This window comes from Stenella coeruleoalba, assembly GCF_951394435.1.
Source record: "Stenella coeruleoalba genome assembly, chromosome: 5".
Lineage (NCBI taxonomy): Eukaryota > Metazoa > Chordata > Mammalia > Artiodactyla > Delphinidae > Stenella > Stenella coeruleoalba.
This window is the reverse complement of record NC_137150.1, coordinates 16,122,302-16,145,566: the sequence shown is the minus strand read 5'-3', so window position 1 is coordinate 16,145,566 and position 23,265 is coordinate 16,122,302. Positions and strand designations below refer to the sequence as shown.

The 23,265-nt window shown below is 39.0% G+C and overlaps 1 protein-coding gene across 18 annotated transcripts in view; it reads left to right on the top strand.

Moving 5' to 3' along the window:
- MBNL1 (muscleblind like splicing regulator 1) overlaps window positions 1-23,265 on the top strand; it is a 176,228-nt gene that overhangs the window by 118,743 nt on the left and 34,220 nt on the right. For 10 of the 18 annotated variants that reach the window (XM_079921810.1, XM_079921816.1, XM_079921805.1 and 7 more), the window contains 2 exons: window positions 17,137-17,307; window positions 18,357-18,467. In XM_079921810.1, coding sequence (XP_079777936.1) covers window positions 17,239-17,307; window positions 18,357-18,467 — 180 coding nt within the window. In that variant the 5' untranslated portion in view covers window positions 17,137-17,238. The remainder of the gene's footprint in view (window positions 1-17,136; window positions 17,308-18,356; window positions 18,468-23,265) is intronic. The other 8 variants (XM_079921809.1, XM_079921819.1, XM_079921808.1 and 5 more) reach the window with 1 other exon arrangement.

Here is a 23,265-nt window from a genome sequence, read left to right as displayed (position 1 = left end):
CTCATTCCTGGTCTAGTGAAAGAAACAGGCAACTGGCAAGCAATTATGATAAAGTGTAATGCATGCTCTGGAACCAACTAACAGAGCATTAAACAAAGGCTTGAAGTGTAAAGCAAACTTCCTGGAGGTGGCAACATTTAACTGGAGACTGACTGGAAATTAGTCAGGCCAAACAAAAAAGATGGGGGGAAGGCGAACTCTTTGAAGAACTGGATCTACACGGACAAAGCAATGTCTTGTACACCGGATTGAATGTAGTTTAGTTTAGTATGGCTGGGGAGAGAGAGAGAAAGGAAAAGGGAGAGAGAATGAGTATGTGAGTGTGCATTAGAATAGGGGTGGAGTGGGAGATTGTGACAAAGATGGGATAATGATGTGGAGAATGGTCAGGTCTGTGTTAGCTCTTGCCTGGACTATTAAAATAATTACTTAATTGGTCTCTCCTCCCCAGGCTGTCAGCCATGTCAGGCCCCCTTGTGCTCCTGTCTGATGAAATCATGAAACAGCGGCTTTGCTGTTGTCATCCCTGGTTCCCTTCAGTGGCTCTCCCTGGCCTACAGAAAAGTAGACAGTCTTTAACTCAGTTTTTAAAACTGTCCCCAAGCGAGACTCAGCATACTTTGCAAACTTTATTTCCCACTCCTCTTATTACAGACTTATTACTTGTCACTGATGCTTCAAATTAGATTATTTCCTCTACCTGGATATCTTTTGTAACCGCTCATGTATAAATTCTACCTCTTCTTCAAAGCTATTATCTGATTTTTCTAAGCGGAATGTCTTTTTGACCTTATGACCCTTTTTGTCTTCTGTCCGTGTGTTCTAGCCGTTTATGTGCATGCCTTATTCCCCTTTGCAAACTACGTGTCCGGTTCGTGTTGTGTCTCCGTGGTCCTGCAGCACTCAGCACATGAGTAGTCTCACCAAGTAGATAAATGTATAAGTAAGTTATTCTAGAAGATATTAAGACTTGGCATAAAGCATATTTAAGGCAAAACCGCCTATTTTATTTTACTTGTTGGCCTCATCCATTCATTTCCTATCTTCTAGCTTGTTTTTTGGGTTAGATGAGGAGACAATGAATCGTTGTTCCATTCTGCTTTCTCTTTTGCCTGCGTGTGTGCCCAAGATGACATGCCCAAGGGAACAAAAGGCAGTGGCTCTTTTTGTGCCCGCCCTTGCCCTGAGTGCCCTTTCTCCCACTGTCCAGGAAAGGAGCTGTGAGGAGACCGTTTAGAAACACAAGTATCAGTTAACTGACAGATAACATTAGTAGTTATCTTGAAGTCACTGGCAAACACTGGGTTTAAAAGAACTATGGAAAGGGCTGTGATTGACGTGTAAATGAGAATGTGCATTAGTATATAGAGACTAACCAATGGTCCTCAGAGTAGCAGTCATTAGAATTGTCTGAGAGCTTTCCTGGGACCCAGCCAAAATCAATTAAAGCAGAATTTCTGGGAATGGAGGCTGGGTATAGGAATTTTTAATTTATGATGTACAGCCATGGTTAAGGACCATTGGCTTAAACCTTACAGGGGTGTCTCAGTGGTGTGATAGCTGGGACCCCAGAAATGCCCTCCTGTCTCCTAAATTGCTTATTCATTCTACAAACATTAACTAAAAGTACTTAGGTTGCTAAGTTAAGAGTTTGTCCTGTTTTTAACAAGTTCTTAATCTCGAGGGATAGACAGACTTGTAAAAATTACCTGTAATACAGTTTGACTGATGCTGAGTTCACCACTGTGAGTTTATCCTACCTGACAAGAAAGAGAAGGAAGTGGGGACAGGGAAAGAGGAAATATCCAGGGAAAGTGACACTTGAAAAGGGTCACCTCTCATCATCAAATTTAACCTAGGAAAAGGATTCCTCTTTATTATCAACCCCTTTTAAAATACAGATGCCCAGTTTCCTTATGGTCAGAGAAATGAGCATTCGTTGATTCAGCCTTTGGGCACTGGGAAAGCTTTCTCACAGCCACTCAGGAGTTGCGTTACTTGGCTACAGTTTCACAAAGGAAGGCACTGTTTGGGCTAGGAGGTGAGCACCTGTATGATGCCACAAAGCTAGTGGCCGAAAGAGCTGTAGTGAAGCCAGGGCTCCCTGGCTCCTGGAGAAGTGTTTTTTCCCCTGGACTGGAAATTTGCCATCCTTGGCCACTAGAGGCTTAGTGGGAGTTAGTAGTTCATTAAAAGAGATTCTAACTTGACCGTGAACTGAAGGACTGTCAAAACAGGGGCTGAAGGAAAAGGAGAAGGAACGCTTTCCAGCGTGACCAGAGATGTGGGACTGTGTGACAGGAAGCAGGGGTTGCAAGGTTCCAGAGATGTGAAGAATGTGCTAGGAGAGTGAGAGGGACCCAGGGCTGTCCGTCCCCTGAGTACCAGAGCATAATCAAGGGCCATTATTCATGCCTTCACCTAACAGTCACTCCATCCCTAGGATGGTATTCTTTTTTTTTTTTTTTTTTTTTTTATGCGGTACGCGGGCCTTTCACTGCTGTGGCCTCTCCTGTTGCGGAGCACAGGCTCTGGACGCGCAGGCTCAGCGGCCATGGCTCACGGGCCCAGTCGCTCCACGGCACGTGGGATCTTCCCGGACCGGGGCACGAACCTGCGTCCCCTGCATCGGCAGGCGGACTCTCAACCACTGCGCCACCAGGGAAGCCCCCTAGGATGGTATTCTTACTTCCAGTTTTATAGAAGAGGAAGTTGAAGTTGAGAGAGCCTGAGTAATTAACCCAGTCTCGCTGCTAATAAATATCAAAGTTAGCATTGGAACAAACAACTCTGTGATTCCAGTTCATGTGGTCGTCACCATTGACCTGGGGCTCTATTGCTTTTTTTATGTCAAGTCCTGGGACAGTTCCTGTGTGAAAATCACCAAGACCTCTAGAGGAGAAGGTTACACGCTCAAGGCACAGAGAAATCCAGCAAGTGGCCATATTGCTTATTTGGGTCAGAGTACAAAGTTGTGGCTGGATGATGGTAGTAAGAAGTTACCAGGAAATGGAGCAAATGGGAGGAGACTAGGGGAGAAGGAAAATACAATTGAATTGAGAGAAGATGAGGCCACAGTGTGTGAGTTGACAGAGGTCTGGGTGAAGATGCACAAGGAATGTTTTTGAGAACTACTTTATCGGACAGAATTTTTTTTAATATTTATTTTTTAATGGAAGTATAGTTGATTTATAATGTGTTAATTTCTTCTTTTTTGTGTCTGAAGGTTTTTTTATTGTAAGTTTATTTATTGTGTTAATTTCTTCTTTTTTGTGTCTGAAGGTTTTTTTATTGTAAGTTTATTTTTTAACTTCTTATATTGGAGTATAGTTGATTAACAATGTGTTAGTTTCAGGTGTACAGCAGTGATTCAATTATACATATACATGTATCTATTCTTTTTCAAATTCTTTTCCCATTTAGGTTGTTACATAATAGTGAACAGAGTTCCCTGTGCTATATAGTAGGTCCTTGTTGGTTATCTATTTTATTTATTTAAAAGTTTAAAAATAAATTTATTTATTTGGCTGCGTTGGGTCTTCGTTGCTGCACGCGGGCTTTCTCTAGTTGTGGCGAGCGGGGGCTACCCTTCATTGTGGTATGCGGGCTTCTCATTGCGGTGGCTTCTCTTGTCGAGGAGCACGGCCTCTAGGCGCACGGGCTTCAGTAGTTGTGGCTCACAGGCTCAGTAGTTGTGGCGCACGGGCTTAGTTGCTCCGTGGCATGTGGGATCTTCCCGGACCAGGGCTCGAACCCGTGTCCCCTGTATTGGCAGGCGGATTCTTAACCACTGCGCCACCAGGGGAGCCCAGTCTATTTTAAATATAGCAGTGTGTACATGTCAATCCCAAACTCCCAATCTATCCCTCCCCCCCACCCTTCCCCCGGTAACCATAAGTTTGTTCTCTAAGTCTGTGAGTCTGTTTCTGTTTTGTAAATAAGTTCATTTGTATCGTTTTTTTTTTTTTTTTTTTAGCCTCCACATGTAAGTGATGTCATACTATATTTCTCTTTCTCTGGATGGAATATTTTGTATTCTGAAATAAAGTCAGGACTCACTCACTTGGCAAATGTTTATTAGGCTTATTGGCCTGGGCTGCGCTGTGGGCACAAGGTTGAGGCACAGCCTCCTTCTGGAGGCCATCAGCATGGGAGGAAGACAAGACATTAGTGCGCAGTGAAGCCCTGTGGCCCTGCTGGGAGGAAGGCATGTGCAGTGCCAAGGAACATGAAACAACTATGTCTACTAACAGCCACCTGCTTTAGCCAGAGGTAGAGAGTGTAAAATTCACAGATACGTCGCTTTACTCACTTAATACACCCAAGCCCGGTGCTGAGCAGATCCGGGCTTTCAGCCTAAATGTTTTTGATGTGATAGCAGGAGAAAAACACCATGTGACAGCCGCCTGTGCTTTTCCCTCTTACGTTCGCATTCTGACTTATTATAAAAATGTTGCCATGGCTGAGGTTCCCGTGAGGCCCAACATCTCCATACTTTTCATCTTAAATAAGCACTTAAGAATATCTCCGCAGCTTCTGATTGCTGTTTAGAACAGAACACCTTGTAATGATTAAGCTTTTCAAATGCCTCTGTTTAAGTCACTTCAGTACCCTTCTGCCTTAAGAGACTCATCATATAGATGTTTTGAAAGAGTTCCATAGCTCACAGGCATCTCTTTTTATTTGTTTATTGTTAAAGTGGATCATTTTCCAGAAAGCTATTCCAGGATAGCAGAAATATATGAACTCTTTCTCAAAATTTGGAGACTTTCCTGTTTTATTCCCAGAGATAATTTTCAAGTAACTTCTGTTCACGGTCACTCCTTTAGATGTTTGGGAACCTGCCTGAGAAAGCCAGTGGAAGTCTCTGGGGATGGGGGTGGGGGCAGAGGAGGAGACAGGCTCAGATAACCTGTGTTGTGATGCTTTTTTTTTTTTTACTTCAAGAGATTGTTTTTCACCCTACCGCCTATGCTGCTGCAGTCAGCATCCAATAGAGACGTGTTCTGGGCCCGGGAGCCAATTGTCTTTCTCCTCGCTGCAGCCTGAAGTCTGAGAGAGCAAGCGAGCTGATGACTGTGCACAATTTTAGCAAATTGTCATGGGGATGGGGGGAGGGGAGTGCTTTCCCTACGGGGGCAGTGCCAGTGGCATTGAGCACATTTTGTTCAAGTACGAAGTTGATCTGCCTGAAGGAGACAGTGGTCAACAGTAGTGCGGACCTCTGTCACCTCACTTTTGCCTTGTGCTCTGTCATTGTTTACGTGAAGCAGTAGTGTTTAATGGCTGGACTTGAGGCAGAATCTGTGAGGTCAGGAAGCTAGTGACAGTGTGTGTCTTCAGTTAGGGAATCTCAGAGGTTTACAGAGGACTTGGAATGAAAAATTGGGGAAAAGGAAGGGTCTTTCTTATTTGGCAAAGTCAGTGATGTCGCTAAAAGATTGGAGAGCAGTGTAATTTAATAATTTCTATATAAAACTGATAGCCAAAATTTTGGACATCTGTTATAGTTTAGAAAACTATTTAAGCACCAGTCATATGCATAATATACACTATCCAATCTAGTGGGTTTTGATGGGAGATTTACAAGGGAAATATTGAAATGGGACCTTGAAAACATTGCATGATATTATACTTAAAGGTTTATCATAACCAATAATAAATGTTACTTTAGAGATGTAAAAAAAATAGGGTTTACTTTCCTATATTTGTAGGCATGTGTAGGATCTAGAAGGTATAAATATAGCAAATGCTTCATGTAAATAAAAAGCAATGGTGTTATTATTCTTGAGCTGACGTCATCAAAATGTTTTACCTCTTTGATTTCCATTACTTTCTTTTCTGTTGCTGAATGAAAGACTTGCCCCTTAAAGCCTCTCTATATTGTCTAATTTTGTTTTTTATTTTTAATTATTATTATTTTTTTTGCGGTACACGGGCCTCTCACTGTTGTGGCCTCTCCCGTTGCGGAGCACAGGCTCCGGACGCGCAGGCTCAGCAGCCATAGCTCACGGGCCCAGCCGCTCCGCGGCATGTGGGATCTTCCCGGACCGGGGCATGAACCCGTGTCCCCTGCATCGGCAGGAAGACTCTCAACCACTGTGCCACCAGGAAGCCCTATTTTTAATATATATAATGTATTCTCTTTTTCTGTATAAAATCACCTTTTCTTTACTTGTGATCTGTCTAAATCACAGAGGCCAGGTCAGTGGAATCCATAGATAGTCCAAGAACCTCTTGACTCACTAGGGCTCTTGTTGAAATGGATAATGTGAAGCAGAAATTTAACTTTATGGTGTTCAATTATTTTCTTTTCTGCTGTTGATCCTATAGTACAGGTTCTGCTGAGGGGGAAAAAAAAAGAATGACAGAGAAACTGGAAGTTATTCTAAGTTTTTTCATTACACTTCGGAAATACTATGTGGATTAATCTTCTCCAAGATTAGTTGCTTATATTGTGAAACATCTTTTGCTTTGCAGAACTCAAGGGGGTTGAAGCATCCGTTTGGTTCTGACCTATTGTGGATAAAGTCTTCTGTGTTTGGTGTGAGCAGTGATTAGAAAAGCACGCACATGTAACGATGATCAAGTGATGGTGTAATGGTTACCATTACCTCTAGTGTAATGGCGAAGAGTTCCAGCTTCGTAGTTGGGCTGTCTGGGTTCAGTTATGTGTACTTGGGTGAGGACCCCTTTCCTTCTCCTTTGGAGAGGTATTTAAAGATGGAGAGCTTTTGCTTTATCAATGCACTAAGAGCTAGAATAGTTCTATAAAGAACTGCTTAAACAAGTCTTCCAAGAGATTGTTGAGGAAAAAATTATGTACTTTTGACTTAAGAAGTTTACCTCCTTTTTACCTTCAGGAAAGCCCTAGAAATATAATATAGACAGTCATGCTGTAATCCACCTAATAATGGTATGATGATGAATGGGGTACTATCTGTAAAACATTTTGTATTTCTCAATTGAAAGGCATGCGCTACAAATAGAGCTCTAAATTTTATTATGTAAATGTTAGGGCTTTTAATTATTAGCCAAGATTGAAGACTGTCTGATTTGGATACCATAAAACTTCAGAAGTCTTTCTGCTCCAAACAGTTTAGAAGTCTGACAGTTGCTGTACCGAAAAAAAATAATGAAGCAATTTAAAAAAATAATAGAAACATGGTGATCTGGCATTTCCAATTTTATGATGCTATAAAAAAGCAGCCAACAAATGTTGGACTGTTTAATGATACTGGCACCTACCAAATGTCACTGGGCTTTCACAAGGTCATTGGAGACTCTGGTTTGGCTTAGGGATGCTGGCCAGACCCATCTTTGGAGCCCAGGAAGACTGGAAGAGTGGCAGACCATAGGTGCCAGCTAAACCCTTTATAGCACTTCATAGATGGCTACACACTGTTGTGGGATTCTGTGGCATAGAGGAGGCCAGGAGTAGAAGGAAAAAGTGAGACCGTTTCTTCTTACAGCATCCCATCAAAAGCAACTCTAAATATAAGATCCCTGTGGGCCCTCTCTGAGGAGGCTAAGATTTCTTCAGATGAGTATCAGCTAAAATTGTGTGCTGATCTAACTGTTGCTGTCACAGTTGTATGTATATCTGATCTCTCACAGACAAAAGCTGCTGGAGAAAGGAGTGGTATTTTTGTAACAAGAATGTGTGTGTGATTTGTTGCCTTTTTCCCTTTCTCCACCTCCTCGGCAGCAGCTAACCCGACTCTCTTGCATTACGTAATACTTATCTAGACGTGTAGAGTTTCAGTTATGCCATTTTCAAGATGATTAATGGGAGTTGTGCAATTAAAGCTCCTAAGTTCTCTGGGAAAAAAAGTCATAGTATCCCGATGTTTGAGTTAGAGTGCGTTGATATTGCGTCAGCATTGAGGATATTTTGGAGTCTTGTAAATGTCACTGTTGGTTTTCGTGTCCAAGAATCGTCGTCATCAAACTTAGGAATGTTCTATAAAATAGTGCCTAGAACATTTGAATACTGGAGAGGCCTCTTTAAATAGCTAGAAAAGTCTAACCAAGAATCGCTTCCCTAAAATCAGATTAGACTTGGATGTGAAAAAGTTTAATGCCCAGGAAACAGTGTCTGTTACATTCTTTTATATCCTTTCAGGCCATGGTAAAATTACAAATTTAAACTCAATAGATTGTGTGTATGGATGTGTATGTGTGTTAGTACTTTTCTTTCTTTTCCTGGCAGTCTCAAGAGTTGTTAAGCCACAGTTTATATGTAAAGATGAACTTTTTATGGGGTCAGGAAAAGGAAAAAAATCAAAATTTGCATTATATTGCATTTCATTTGAAAGCACTTCAGATCGGTAGTAAAATAAAATAAAGAAATAGGGAATATTTCAGTGAAAATACATTTATAAATTTCTGCTTCTTTTTTCTCTTACTGATAGGAGAAAATTCTCTCAGGTCTTATGTTGACCTGAGTTCCAAGCATTTGTCCTTATGTTGATTGGATGAAGAAATAGCAATTTACACCTAGAAAGTTAAGCTTTAAATATTGATTAATGTTGCTATATTTACTTCATGTTAAGTTTAGGAGACTAGAGATTAACTGCCCAGCAAAATAAGAGGAGAAATGACTCCTTTCTCCGTTGTTCTATGGGGATGCTAAGCATTTGTTCCTGGTGTTACCTGGTGTTACCTGAAAACAAATGAGGAAATTAAAACAGAAATTGTGTTTGTTTTAAAGAGTATTTTGTAGCATTTTTAGATGGTAAAACTCTGAAATAAGTACAAGGGTGCACTTATAATCTGGCTTAAAGAGGCATAATATTTGAGAATAAAAAATGAATAGGGACTTCCCTGGTGGTCCGGTTGTCAAGAACCCACCTTCCAATGCAGGGAACGTGGGTTCAACCTCAGGTTGGGGAACTAAGATCCCACATGCCACAGGGCAACTAAGCCCACATGCTGCAGCTAGAGAGCCCGCCTGCCACAACAAAGACCCAATGTAGCCAAATTAAAACAAACAAACAAAAAATGTAGCTCAAATTAAAAAAAAAAATTCCTGTTAATATGTCAATACTATCTATTTACTATGTAGTATACCATACTATTTAAAAATAGTAAATAGATAGTTTTGACATATTAACAATGTGTATACTGCAGTTGACCCTTGAACAACATGGGTTTGAACTGTGCGGGCCCACTTATATGCAGATTTTTTTTCAATAAATACTGCAACAATGCCACACTCTCTGAGGTTGCTTGAACTACAGATGTTGAACCTCCCATAACGAGGGCCAACCATATGATTATATTTGGATTTTCAACTGCGTGAGGATTGGTGTCCCTAACAACCAACCCCCCATCCCGGCCCACTGCATTGTTCAAGCGTCATCTCATTTGTGATATACTATAGAATACTATTTGTAAGACAAAACAAACAAACAATAACATCAAACCAGTGAAATCCCCCTGGAGACTTTCTAAGAAAAAAAATGAAGATATCTGTTTTCACTACTTTAAGAATTTCGACTAAATGATAGTACAGCGTTCCTTTAGGTTTTTTTTTTTTTTTTTTTTGCGGTACGCGGGCCTCTCACTGTTGTGGCCTCTCCCGTTGCGGAGCACAGGCTCCGGACGCGCAGGCTCAGCGGCCATGGCTCAGGGGCCCAGCCGCTCCGCAGCGTGTGGGATCTTCCTGGACCGGGGCACAAACCCATGTCCCCTGCATCGGCAGGCGGACTCTCAACCACTAAGCCACCAGGGAAGCCCTCTTTTTAGGTTTTATTCTATAGGTTCCTAAAAGTCCTCATGTGTTTTCTCAAATAAAGGATGAAATAAAAATTTTAGTCATGTATCTTAAGTTTCTTAAATTTGCAACGAAAGCAAAGTCTGAGTTTGTAGTGCATACACTGATCTTAGAAATAGGTATACAGTTGGGGTGAACATATATGGTGTGTATATGCATAATTACATACGTACACATGTATCCATTTACATATGATTAAAAACTGCACTATGCAATGGGTCCACCAGAATTCCAGTTGGCAGTTGGCAGTCAGAAATCTTTATTTTGGCAGTCAGAAATCTTTATTTTTCTGGGTTCTCTGGCTACTTAATTTATCTTTCTCAATAGCTTCTTTTTCAAAGGAGGGGGTACATGTCTAACTTTTAGTTTTCCTGAAAAGACTTTCTGGGAAATCAAGAAAATGTTGCTTGCCCTTAAAAAAGTCAGTTTCTTCAGTATTCTAGTTAACAAGTGAATGGAGCTATTGATATGATTTTGGAATTTAATTATTTAGTCTTTGATATACCACAGTCTTTGTTTTTATTTTAAATAAAATAATTTTATTTAAAACCAAAACAAACAACTACTGAACTTCACATATTCCTACTTTGAAAGTTTTTGGAAGCTGCAGCTATTAGAATTTTGCAAAATTGGAAGGAATAACTGGTCAACCACCCACTCCTTTAGAGCCAGGTTTTATAGTACAAATCCATTATCTTATGTTTGAGGAAATTCCCAGAATAAAGGATCCTACCATTTAAATGTAAGAATGAAAATATTTAAAGCTACTTACAAAAAACTTCAGGTTAGCAGGTTTTAAATTATGTGTGCCCCTTTTACTGACTGTTTGTGTCCCCATAAAATGTGTATGTTGAAATCCTGTCTTCAGTGTGGCTATACTTGGAGATGGGGCCTCTAAGGAAATAATGAACGTTAAAGTAGTTAAGGTTAGGGTCCTGGATGTGGGGTCCTGATCTGACAGAATTGGTGTCTTTATAAGAGGCACCAGCAAGCGAGCGAGCTCTCTGCGTGCATGCACCAAGGAAAGGCTATGTGAGGAAATAATAAGGGGATTGTCTGCAAGCCAAGAAGAGAGCTCTTACTGGAAACCAAATTGTCCAGAACCTTATTCTTGGACTTCTAACTTCCAGAACCGTGAGAAAATACGTTTATGTTGTTGAAACCACCCAGTCTATGGTATTTTGTTATGGCAGCCTGAGCAGACTAATACGGCCTTCATTAAAGTCCATTAGGTATAAAGCAGTGGATAACTCTCAGCTGGAGATGGTTTTGCCTGCCCCTGACCCCCAGGGATGTTTTGGCAATATCAAGAAATAATTTTGACCGTCATCACGGACTGCAGGAGTGCTGTCTGCATCTAGCAGACGAGGCCTGCTGCTAAACACCCTCCAAGGCCAAGAACGGCCCCACGACAAAGACTAGGCCACCGAAATGGCAATGGCAAGATAGCCACCCAAGTGTCAATAGTGCTGAGGTTGAGAAACCTTGAACTTCTTTTTAGGATGTGTATGTTCTTTAAGCTGACAAGGGGCTTCCCTGGTGGCGCAGTGGTTAAGAATCACCCCGCCGGTACAGGGGACGCGGGTTCGATCCCTGGTCCGGGAAGATCCCACATGCCGTGGAGCAACTAAGCCCGTGCACCACAACTACTGAGCCCACGTGCCTAGAGCCCGAGCTCCACAGCAAGAGAAGCCACCGCAATGAGAAGCCTGCACACCGCAACAAAGAGTAGCCCCTGCTCGCCGCAACTAGAGAAAGCCCACGTGCAGCAACGAAGACCCAAAGCATCCAAAAAATAAATAAAATGTTTAAAATAAATAAATATAATAAAATAATTTAAGCTGACACAAGTCCTTTATGGAAACAAGTGAATCATAAGGAGATATATACATTTAAGAGCTACAATATCCTGTGTGTTAGATGCAATTAATTTGTTTTCAATATTTGCAAAAGCCAATAAGCTGTAATTCCTAGAGCTAATTAAACTTATATCATTCCCTAAATGAAAACAAAACATTTGAGCATATATGCATGTGTGTGCATATTTGTGTGTGTATAAAATATAATTTTTTCTTAATCACCTTTTAAACTGCCGTACATTTCCTACCACTAGGTACTTACACTTTTCAAATAAATACTATATATGTAAATTTACTCACCCTTGCCTTAGAATTGATCATTTGCAAGCATGGCAGAACCATAAAAAAAATCATTTTGGAAAAGCGTGAAACTATTTCTTGACTGCAAAGGGTTTCTTTCCCCCTTTGGCAAAATTTTTCTGAGATAGTTGTATTATCTTAGCAGGAAAAAAACCCCAAAACCAACCAATCCAGTAGCAATTTTCAACAGGAAGCTCCCAGCTTCCTTTGCCAGAGCTTCTGGCCAATATCTGAGCGGTGAATATCTTCAGAAAGTGCTTCAAAACATTTGCATATATCAGCTGTTCCATAGGAAATATTAGTTTTAACAATTGAAATAAATGGTTGCAGTTCGAACAGTCTACCAGAAAACCAGTACTTCCAATGAAAGTTGGAAAAGACATATGCGTATTAGCTGGTACCCCTATAATTTTTTTATTGCCCCTTTCTTTTCAGAGTCTATGCAAATGTGACTCAGTAATTTTCATCCTACCACATAGTTACCATTGGCAACTTAATAAGGTGACTTTTTACATTCTGACCTCATAGGTCACTATAGTCCTTTTATTTTAGATGGAAGAAGTGTAATTCTTGGGAAATGGGAAAAAATGGGAAATTAGTGTTTCCAGTTTTCAAATATAATGTTGATTTTTTTTTTGTCTTACTAAGTTTGGCCAACTTCTAAGTAAGATGTTTTATTTTTGATTGCTAGCTAGTTCTTAAATAAATATTAGAAATAGCAGAGAAATAGTTTCTTATGTGTCTAAATTGCCATCTCTAGTTTCATTCAGTTTTTATCTTTATTCTACAATTTATACTTCACTATATACATCACATACATATCATTTTAGATATATATTATATATGCTTGTACTATGTGTGTAATCACTTTAAAGTACACTTAATTACACTATAATATTTAAAAATTAATCAGGCATTTATTTTGAGACTCAGCTAATCTAAATGTACATCTTCCCTTGTTAGAATCACACGCTTTGTACCAATTTCAAAGGCTAATGAGAAAATCCTTCAATTCACAACTTAACAGTTTGTAGCCTCAGAAATTGAGGATTTGATGACTTAATCTCTCATTAGCCTCAAATGGTCTACAAGGGGACATTTTTTACTTTTTCTGGGCAGGTTACTTATATTTAAAGATGGTAGAAAAATTATTAGAGAAAAATGGACTCATTCTGGATCAATATTTTATTGAACTTCCTCCGTTTCCTTAAAATATACAATATATGCATTACAATGATGTCTTTGGAATCTGTGTTGTGTTAACTTATAAAAGGCCTCCTTGAATGGAGTCTAAGATATTTATGGTATAGGCAGTATAGTGTGGCCTGCTAGTCAGCTGGCCAGCTCACTGAAAATAAGATTCAGGTGCGATCCACAGAAGTAAACCGCAGAAGCATAACATTGTGAGAAATGTATTCGAAGGGCATTTTCCCTTAGTGGATGTCGCAAATAGAAAGTGATGATTAAGGGGAAAGCTTATGTTATTGATGGTTGACATGTACTGTCACTGAGTTTTGCTACTTGTATTATTTTTAGTACCGTTAACAGATAGGGTCCTAGGTTAAGCAACTGCTGCTTGTTATTAGCTTGAGAACTTACGGAAAGAGAGAGAAATTATTAATATTTATTGCCAGGCTGTTATACCAGGAGCCATGTATGAGGCTGGCCCACTATCTCGCTCAATCCTCATACATCACCCGTGAGGTCAATGGTATTGTTACTATTTACAGGAAAGCTATGGTCACTCTGAGAAGTTAACTAACTTCCATAAGGTCACACGGCAAGTAAGTAACAAAGCTGTTGTTTGAACCAAGCTGTGTTTGGTCAGATGTACGATTATATGGCAATAAGGGGAACTGCATGTAGCAATCAAAACTGAATAGAAACTTCTTCATGTTTTTGCATTAATCCTAGCAACCCAGTTTATTGTATCTTGGGGTGAAATCTCTGATGATGTAGAGTAGTAGCTCCTATACAAAAATCTGCATATGTGAGTACAAGATACAGATTGAATTTCTGTTTTTAGGTTTTTTAGAATGTATTGTCACTGTATAGATTTTAAAATGCCAAGTACATTGAATCCCTACACAAATCTTCCTCCCTAGTGAAACTTGCAGGCCTCATGTTACTTTTTCTCCTTTTATTGTGGCAGGCTTTATTCTGTGTTCAAATTTCTGGCCTCTGAATAAAAGCATCATTAGGTTAGTACAACTCAGAGTCAAAATTTGGTATTAGATCTAGTTTTTATTCTGTTGTCTTCATTGTCTCCAGAATGGATTTACAGTAGAATTCATCTTTAAGCATTTAGTAAGAAGTGTTCATTCATTCATTCTGCAAATGCTTATTGAGGTACAGTGCTGGGAACTCAAGAGATGGATGAATGTGGAGAGGTACCAATGTCGTATTTACCTGAACTCTCTAGAAGGGTTGCTACTGGTGGTTTTCCTCAGAGCTTAGGCAATTCTCTGGAAGAGGATGTTTGTTCTAACTTGCTTTTGACCTCTTTATTTGTCAAACCACAACTATTCAGCAGCATAGTAAGCATTAAATACGTTTTGACCTTCCTAAGAAGCTAAGTTTATCTAATATCAATTGCGGAGGCTACTCAGTTATTTTTTCCATACGTGTCAATGAAAAATTCACGTGGCTTTGCATAATTGTGTTCTGTAGTGTTTTCTGCTATATCAGAATAACCTGGAATACCGTTAAATGTAGATCCCTGGGCCCCAGACCTATTGCCACAAACTCTGTGGAGGAGGCTTGGTAGTCTGTGTACTTTGCCACAAAATGTCCTCAGTTGATGATTCTTAGGAACATAGCTTTTTGAAAGTGAGGCTGCAATCCAGTCAGATCAAGCTAAGCATGGAAAGGTGGCCTATGTAGGAAGTGTAGTAGAATGGTATTTTTCCTGAGTAGATGTAGTAAAGACAAAACGAAAACCCAAGGTCCGAGTTTCTATTAAAAGTTTTGAGATGCGGGGATACAGAATATATGGTGGTTTGCACGTGGTTTCTCTCCTTCGTTGTTTCAATCCAGGCTGTATTCCTAGGTAGGAGAGCCCTGGTGGTTTATGTTCAAGGGAGGCACTAGAATGAAGTGCGAGGAAGACCAGTGTTAGTGTTGACAAAGCAGGGTTCAGGGCCCAGGGCTGTCTCTGTGTTATTTATGGAACTCTAGAAACTGATCTGAGTCAATTGACAGTAACTGAATCTTCAGAGTGGATATAACCCTGCTTATCTGCACTTAAATAAATCCAATCTTAGTAAGAAATGTGATGTGGAGATACTGAGAAGCAGAATTTCTCTTAGAGACAAGTTGTTCTTTGTACTGAAAAAGCAGGTTTTCTTTAAAAGACCCCAACTGGATATCCCTGAAATCAGACCATGTGTCATCCATGAGTTATTTGTGTTGGCCAGTCATCCCCTGTGGTTTATCTTGTGACTCGAAGTGTTGTTTTTATGAAAGTTGTTTTGCATCCAGATGCTTTTACACTAATCACGATCTCAACAGATGTCAAGCATGATGATTTCAGATGGAATAGCTCATAGATATGTAAATGTTACTTTACTTGTGAATTTATCAATAGCCATAACTAATAAATATTATAAAAGTTACCTTCATGCCAATATTTTGTTTTTCTCTTATTGTGTATACAATTTAAAATGCTCTGGGAGTGGTGGGAATAGCAGCTTCTGACCTTCCTCTGCTCCTTGGACAGTGCCAGGCAGTACCGAGGGTGTGACATAGACATTATCTTCTTTAATCTTAAAAATAAACTTATTCTTTTGTAGGTTATATAGCAATTTTGAAATGAATGAAAACCCTGAGGCTTAAAGGAGTTAGTTTTTTATGCAATTCATGCAGCTGATGAGTGAGAGAGCTAGGCCTCTACCCCAGGTCCTGAGGCCTGTAAGGTCCTTGCTATTGACCACTGTTCTCTACTGCCTCCTGACTTAAAATGTTATTAGTAAAGCTTTATTACATAAAGCTTGTTAAAATAAAAGGCAGTATCCTGTGATATAAACTTATGAACTTATTCCTAAAAAGCTTAATCAAAACGAGCCAGAAATAAATCATTCAAGTTAGAATTGTGACAGATTTTCTCACAAATATAAACATCAGTTTTCTGCGTCCATTTGCAGTACAAGGTCAAATTATGGTAAATAGATTTTTCTTAGAAAAATCAAAGAAAGCTCAAGAAGGTGGTTGATGGCTTCAATTAAATCTTTCTTTTACCCTCACAAACAGCTCTGATTAGATTTATTGGTGAAAGAAGTTGTCAAGGTGGTAATTCATGAGATAAGTTACTATCAATATGACTTGACAATACTATATTGAAATAATATGGGTCAATCCCTGACAATATTGCATAATACAGACTTTAATAAATATATTTTGATGAGAAGAATCATCCCAAAGGAAGGTATATTCACACTTCTTGTTTTATAGTAACTTATTTTTTTTCTCCATTTTATACTCTAAGTTTTTTGGAGGGTAAATATGTCTGTTTCTATTGTTGTATAATTCTTGGGTGATGTAGACTAGATTTACCACTGGAAGGTTAAAGGCTACATTTTTCACCAATATTTCACTATACTTACTAATCTCTATACACAGTGAGGAATGTGTGGAAATCTTCTTCCTTTCATCTGTACATTTCTTAATATATTGGCTTATAATGCTTAGTAGTAATTTTAATGTTACTTCTTGTGAGATACATGTAAAGGTGTTTTACTGAAGATAACAGTGTGCCTTGAGTCCTCTAATTTCATTCCCTTACGACTCAGTACAAGTAAAAATAGATGGTAAAACTTCATCATTCTTTTGGGTTCATTAAAGTTAACCAGAAGATGTTACGGAAGGAGCCTAACATTTTATTTGATAATTCTGTGTTTTAATATTCCCCTGGCAGTTTGTAGATTTTTAAACTTGGAACTAGAAATATTAGTGCTAATGTTAAAATACAGGAGCTTCTTTAAGCTTGAAACTTTTTTCACATGTCTTAATATCTCATTTTGATAATACACTAGAGTGAATTCATCATTTACTCGAAATGTATAATAAAGTGATTTGGACTTTTTTCATTGTGTGAAAGACCCACAGTAGATTCAAGTGACGGGTTTGCGTCATTATGATTTTCTTAAGATTTGTGGATTTTATTATTTTTTTAAGGTGATATTTTCTGCTTTTGTTTCTTAGGGTCGTTGCTCCAGGGAGAACTGCAAATATCTTCACCCACCCCCCCACTTAAAAACGCAATTGGAGATAAATGGGCGCAATAACTTGATTCAGCAGAAGAACATGGCCATGTTGGCCCAGCAAATGCAACTAGCCAACGCCATGATGCCCGGTGCCCCATTGCAACCCGTGGTAAGCGTGTTCTCAGTTCTCGTTCCTGAAGTTTGTCATTCTGAGTGCTCACTTTCAGTGTTAAAGTGGTGATTGCACTAGATCAACTGAACATAGGTAACAGTATCAGTTACCTAGCATTTTCTAGCCAAACTAGCAGTCAAACCCTGGAAACAATTTTCACACCGTAAAGTTACTCATCTTCTGGCTAAATCATGTGGAAATTTACATTACAGCATGTTTGTCCCTCAAAACTCCCTTCAAATTAAATCCTGTGACTTGCAGACGTTAAATGGTCTTTTTTTAAATGGTCGTTAAACTCATCAGTATAGTCAAGGTGCATTTTCAGGCTACCTTTAGCAGTAATAGTCATTTTAAAAATTGGTGTATATCATCTTTAATGTTGAGAAAATGTTTCCCTTTCCTCTCTCCTTAAAGAGAATCTATACAGTTCTCTTTCTTGAAAAGGAGCCTTTGTTATTCTTTTAAACTTAAATTGAAACTAGTTTATAGTTACAAATGCTAGGAAAATTCTGACAGTGACGAATCCATATCACGGACCTCGAAGTCTCATCAAAGGAGACCTAATCAGGAGAGGCAGAAACTCCACGAGCTTTTAAGAAAAGAGCAAAATTTTATAAACTGTAGGTGGTCATATGGATTTAATGTTTACTGAGCCATGTATGTACGTAACCTTTGATTCTGAGCATATTTATTTATTTGTTTGTTTATTTGTTTGGATTTGGGAGGAGGGTGTATGTGACAAATGACTTTAATAACCTTTACTCACATTTATCCACAAAAATGTGAGAGATTAATATCGTAACTAATTTTAGGTTACAAAAGATGTTCTGATGTTAATTGTGATATAGTAATTCTGTATTTAAATGCATGTTGAAATTTGCAATGATCGGAATATTCCTGTCACTGACTTATATGCAATATTATGGGGTCATGGAAACGTGAAGACCCACATTTTTCTGATAGCTAACTGTAGCATGTATGCTAACTAATTTTTTTCCTGATACATTTTAACCCCTGAACTCAATGTAATTATTATTCTCTCTTAGAACTTAATGAACCAATCATTCCAAAAAAGAGGGGGGGATTGCATTTCGAGGTGGGAGGGATCTCCAAATCCAATCGGCAGTGATACCAATTATCAATACTATACAGTTGAGGTGAGAGAATATTATAATTCTGTCTGTTTTAACTTGATATATTTTTTCCATTATTGGGGACTCAGTTAAAAATATGATATCTTAAATTTATTTCTGTGACACCTGTTAATTTCACATGTCTGTGTTGGGATAGCATGAAGATTTCCATTTGGTTTAAAAAAAAGTTTAATCATTGTCTCTAGCGTAAAATATAGGACAAGAGTTCTCTTTTACACTCGACTCTCACATATGGTTTCAAAGATCTGATAAATCCTTGGGGTGGCTACTACGATAGTCAATATAATATCTCTCCTTGATGTGAGACACTTTGTTCCACTTAAACATTTAAAGCGTGCTGACCGGCAGGCTCTACCCTCTGGGTGACTGGGAGAACCTCTGAGATCAGCAAGTGTGGTTCCCAGATGGCAGAGAACAGGTCATGACAGTGAGTTCCTCACTGTGAAGTCTTGGCCCATCTCCTGAGTTAGTCCTTGAGTTTTACTCTCAAGGCCATTTCAGGGTCATCGTATGTGTAATCCTGGGACAAACTCTAAACACCATTTATGCTCATGTGTTTGAAATGCTAGTAACAAATATGTGTTGTTTAAAAAAAAATCAACAAGTCACAGATTTCTGAAACCATCAGAAAAATTACCTCATTTTCTGGTGTTATTGATGGAAAATCCTCTGCTTAGACGGAACATTTATTTTTATTAGTTGTGAGCCCATTCAGGCTTTATGTTAATTTTCCCTGATATGTCTAGATTTGAATGTGGAATTACCCTTCTGCTAAAGGCATCCTGAGATCATAGTCTAAAAGTAGACTCCATTCAGAGTGACGTTTTTGTACTGAGTATAGAAGTCATTTTAATTATTCAATTTTAAAGCATTTAGGGTTTTAATGACTGTAGAGAAGGCTTTAATCCAGGAAATTTGCCTTCAAAACCCCACCTGAGACTTTTCGATCCTTTTTGTAGTCAGCCCTGTTTTGATGAGGATAATGATATGGAAAATGTATATTCATATCAGAATATAAATTCAGAAATAAACGAGATGGTCATAACCAGCTGTTTACTGGAACTTTAGTGCTGGGCCTACAGAGAGGGATTATAACACAGCCAGGTGACTAATATGGAAAAGGGTTGCCACTCAGAGGAGGATGGCCACTAGAATAGATGGTGGTGTTTGAAGACGTGGTATAAACTTGGATCCAACCCAGGTAGTAGTGATAGCAAAGGAGATAATACTGTGAGCAGATTCATAACCTCAGCAGTATCAGGAATATCTGAGCAGTGACTGGACTTTTAGTCAAGTAAGTAAAGCATCTTAGTTCTCTAGGGCCAGCCAGTTTGGCCCCCAGACCATAACTGGAGGAAACATGAAGAGGGGAAGAGGCTAGTGAGGTCTAATCAAATTCAGAAGCATCTAGCATTATGCCTGGCATGTAGCAGAGATTTTAAAAATTGCTTGATAAGTGAAAGAAAGAATGAAGCAAAGAGTTTCCCGAACATGAGAAGAACAGGCAGAGGTTCAGGGTAGTTTACCCGTGCCAGAGTCCAAAGGAATTATAACTGGAACCAGAGCACAAGCCCAATTATAGAGACTGCAGCATCGAATGGGGAGTACAGGTGGATCTATTAGTAGACTGTTAGCAGAGGCAGCCAGGGACTTGATGAGAGTACTGTTGGGACCAGGAAATAGCTATCATGCCGCCCAGTTTGGGTTCTCATCTTCTCATAAATTTTGAGAGACCGGGTCTATAAATTTAAGATCTCCAGAACATAACACTGGGCTGGTCTGGGAAATGCAGGGATTTATAGGTGAATTTCTTGTTTTCATGGACTTGATTATGTTGTAATGAAATGTACCAAGCCAGGAATCTGAAAAAGAACATAACATTTGGGGGGTAATTACAGTACTCTGAGGGCATTGAAGGCACTCAGTACATTTTATGTCATAAATCCTCACAACCGTCCTATAAAAGTAGGGAATATTATCCAGCTTTAGAGATGAGGACTCAGAGGTTCAGAGAGTAACTAGTTTGCCCAAGTTACATAGCTAGTGAGTTAGCAGGGCCAGGATTTTCACCCAGGCCGTTCAGGTTCTGGCGTCCATGCTGTGGAAACACTAAATGGAGACGTGCCACCAACCAACTCCGGGTCTTTGGTGGATTCATTTAAAAACCCTGACCTTCTTCAGCATATAGTGAAAACTTTAAGATATATTATTTGAAAGGTCCTACCAATCTTATAATTATTCCAGTTTCATAAGATAAGAAAATAAGTAGTTGAAAATAAATAATTGAATGTATATGTCTACTTCCTAAAATTTAGCATAGTCAATTATCAAGTAATTGGTGTTAGTTCTATTATCATTTCTAAACCACTAATAAAAACACAAAAGAGCATTTTTTGCTTTATTGTATGATCTTTGAAGATAAATAGAGGACTATTTAAGTGCAGGATGTGCAAAATGGACAAAGCACAGTGCCTGAGACTGCACTCTGAGAGCCCAAGTAGAAGAGATGGTTAAGTAAACACACCTGGTGATCAATGCTGAACTCCAGTGACGAAGAATTACGTAGGAACAGAGGGTAGGAAAAGCGGCTTCATAGTTGGAGGTGTGCGTGGATCAGGGCAGACTTCGAGAAAGAGTCCTGATTCTTGAAGCCTAATTAGGAATTAAACAGTTGGGCTGGACAGGAGCAACCTTCACCGTGGAGGGAAAACCATGTTCAAAAGCAGGGAGCCACAGGAGGCACATATACTTAGAGACCTCACATAGAACCTGAAAACTGGACCTATTTCTGTATTTAAATAGTAGAAGACCACATAGTATATGGAATAGGATTTCCCCAGGAGCCTTAAAAACTACTGCTGCCTAGAGATTCTGATGAGTAGAGAGTGCCAGGGAGTTCCGGGCTTCAAGTCGTCCAGGTGATTCTGCTGGACAGCCAGCACTGAGAACCACTGGTTTTAGAACCACCTGGAATTAAACACACCGATGTCTAAATCCTAGGTCTTCCATGCACTCATTTGTGACCATGGGCACATAATCTCTGTGAGCCCTTTCCCTTATCTGCAAAATGAAACTAATAATATCCACCTGACAAGGCTGTAATTTATTCACTTTCATTCATCCATTCACTCACTCACGTATTCAGTGTATATTTATTGAGGGCCTACTGTGTGCCAGGCATCATTCTCGGTTCTGGGAATTTAGTAGTGAACTAAACATGTATCCCCTCCTCCTTGTAACAAAAGCAGTGGAGTTTTTGCTTTCGTTTGCTCCAAGGAGTTTATACTCTACTATTATGAGGATTAAATATAATAACATAGGTAAAGCACTTAGCACAATGCCTGGCACACAATAAATAGAATTATTGTAATAGTCATGTTGGCACACAGTTAACGAGGGTCATAATGTGAAATTGAATAACATTTTCATTCATAATAAAGCCTGATTACCTTAATGGAATCAAATGTCTCATTTAAAACAAACAAGTGGTTAGCCCATAAATGCACCAGCATTAGTGAGATTGCAATTTGTTTTTCTCTGCTTGGGATGTTCACTGGCAAAAAGGCAATCATAAACCAACCTTCCTTATGCCTTCTGGGAACAAAGGTATCTGTAAATCATTATTACAAGGATATAGTTAGTATCAAATACACCAATTACATAGTTCTATGTTATCCTGTGGTTACTTCGGAGAAAATAGGATACTGCTCGATAATACCATTGTATTAATATCCGTCTTTGTGATTCTGCTGAATCCTCTTTCGGATGGCATTTGGAATAGAGAATTGGCAGTACCACAGTTCAAGTGCTTCACTAATCTGATTAGAGCACTCTGATGGGGCCGGCAATGACCTACCTCTAGCAAGGTGCTCTTTGAAAAAGGGATATAACAAATTTACAGAAATTCAAAAGAAATAAAGGAATGCTGCACTTCAGTGGGTTTTTTGGGCAGCTACTGGAATCCAGTTTCAAAGTACAGAGCTATTATTATCGATTGCCTGTTTAGCAAATAACTCTTTATCTGGAGAGGGAGCAGTTTGAGATAATGTTTGTTGAATAGTTGATGTTCTAGAATTTTAGAAGCTGCTACAGATTTTACTTGGGGACAGTGCCCTAAAGTTCTTCAGATTTGAATCTGTTCTGCTGAATTGTCAGAAAATTAATTCATGTGACGACTCTGTAGAAACAATCTAGTGGAAAAATTGTTTCCAGTTAATAAGATGAGTATTTTTATCTCATAAAAGTATTCTTTTATCTGTAATATGCAACTGCTACACTATATGCATTGCAGATTATAAATTTATTTTATTCGGTGATGTTCAGCAAAGCTGGATTTTACTGGCCACTGATCTTATTTTCTTAAAATAAAAATGCTTTTCTTCCCTCCATCAGTTTGTCAGTTGGACCTCTGCTTCTAAATAATTATAGTAGATTGTGCAGAGTGACACAAACATCTCAATAACTTTCTGAAGTATACATTTAAAATGCCCTCTCTGGAAATACATATTAATTCATAGCAAGAATTAACATTGACCAGCTCTGTTCTCCATATTCTAAACTAGTCTTTTAGTCTTCTGTGCTAAATTTCTTATAATTCTTAAATAAGAGAAAAATTAGAGTGTTTTTCTGGCTGAAATGTCACATATTGTGTCCGACAGTATGTAACAGTGTAAGTTTAACCTGAATATTTCTGAATAGAGATCCAAGTTCAACATGTATTTACTATACAGGGCAACTCTTGTGTTGCTGCTGCCTTGGCAACCAGTAGTCAGTGAAGCAGTATCAGATCAGCTGCTGTTTG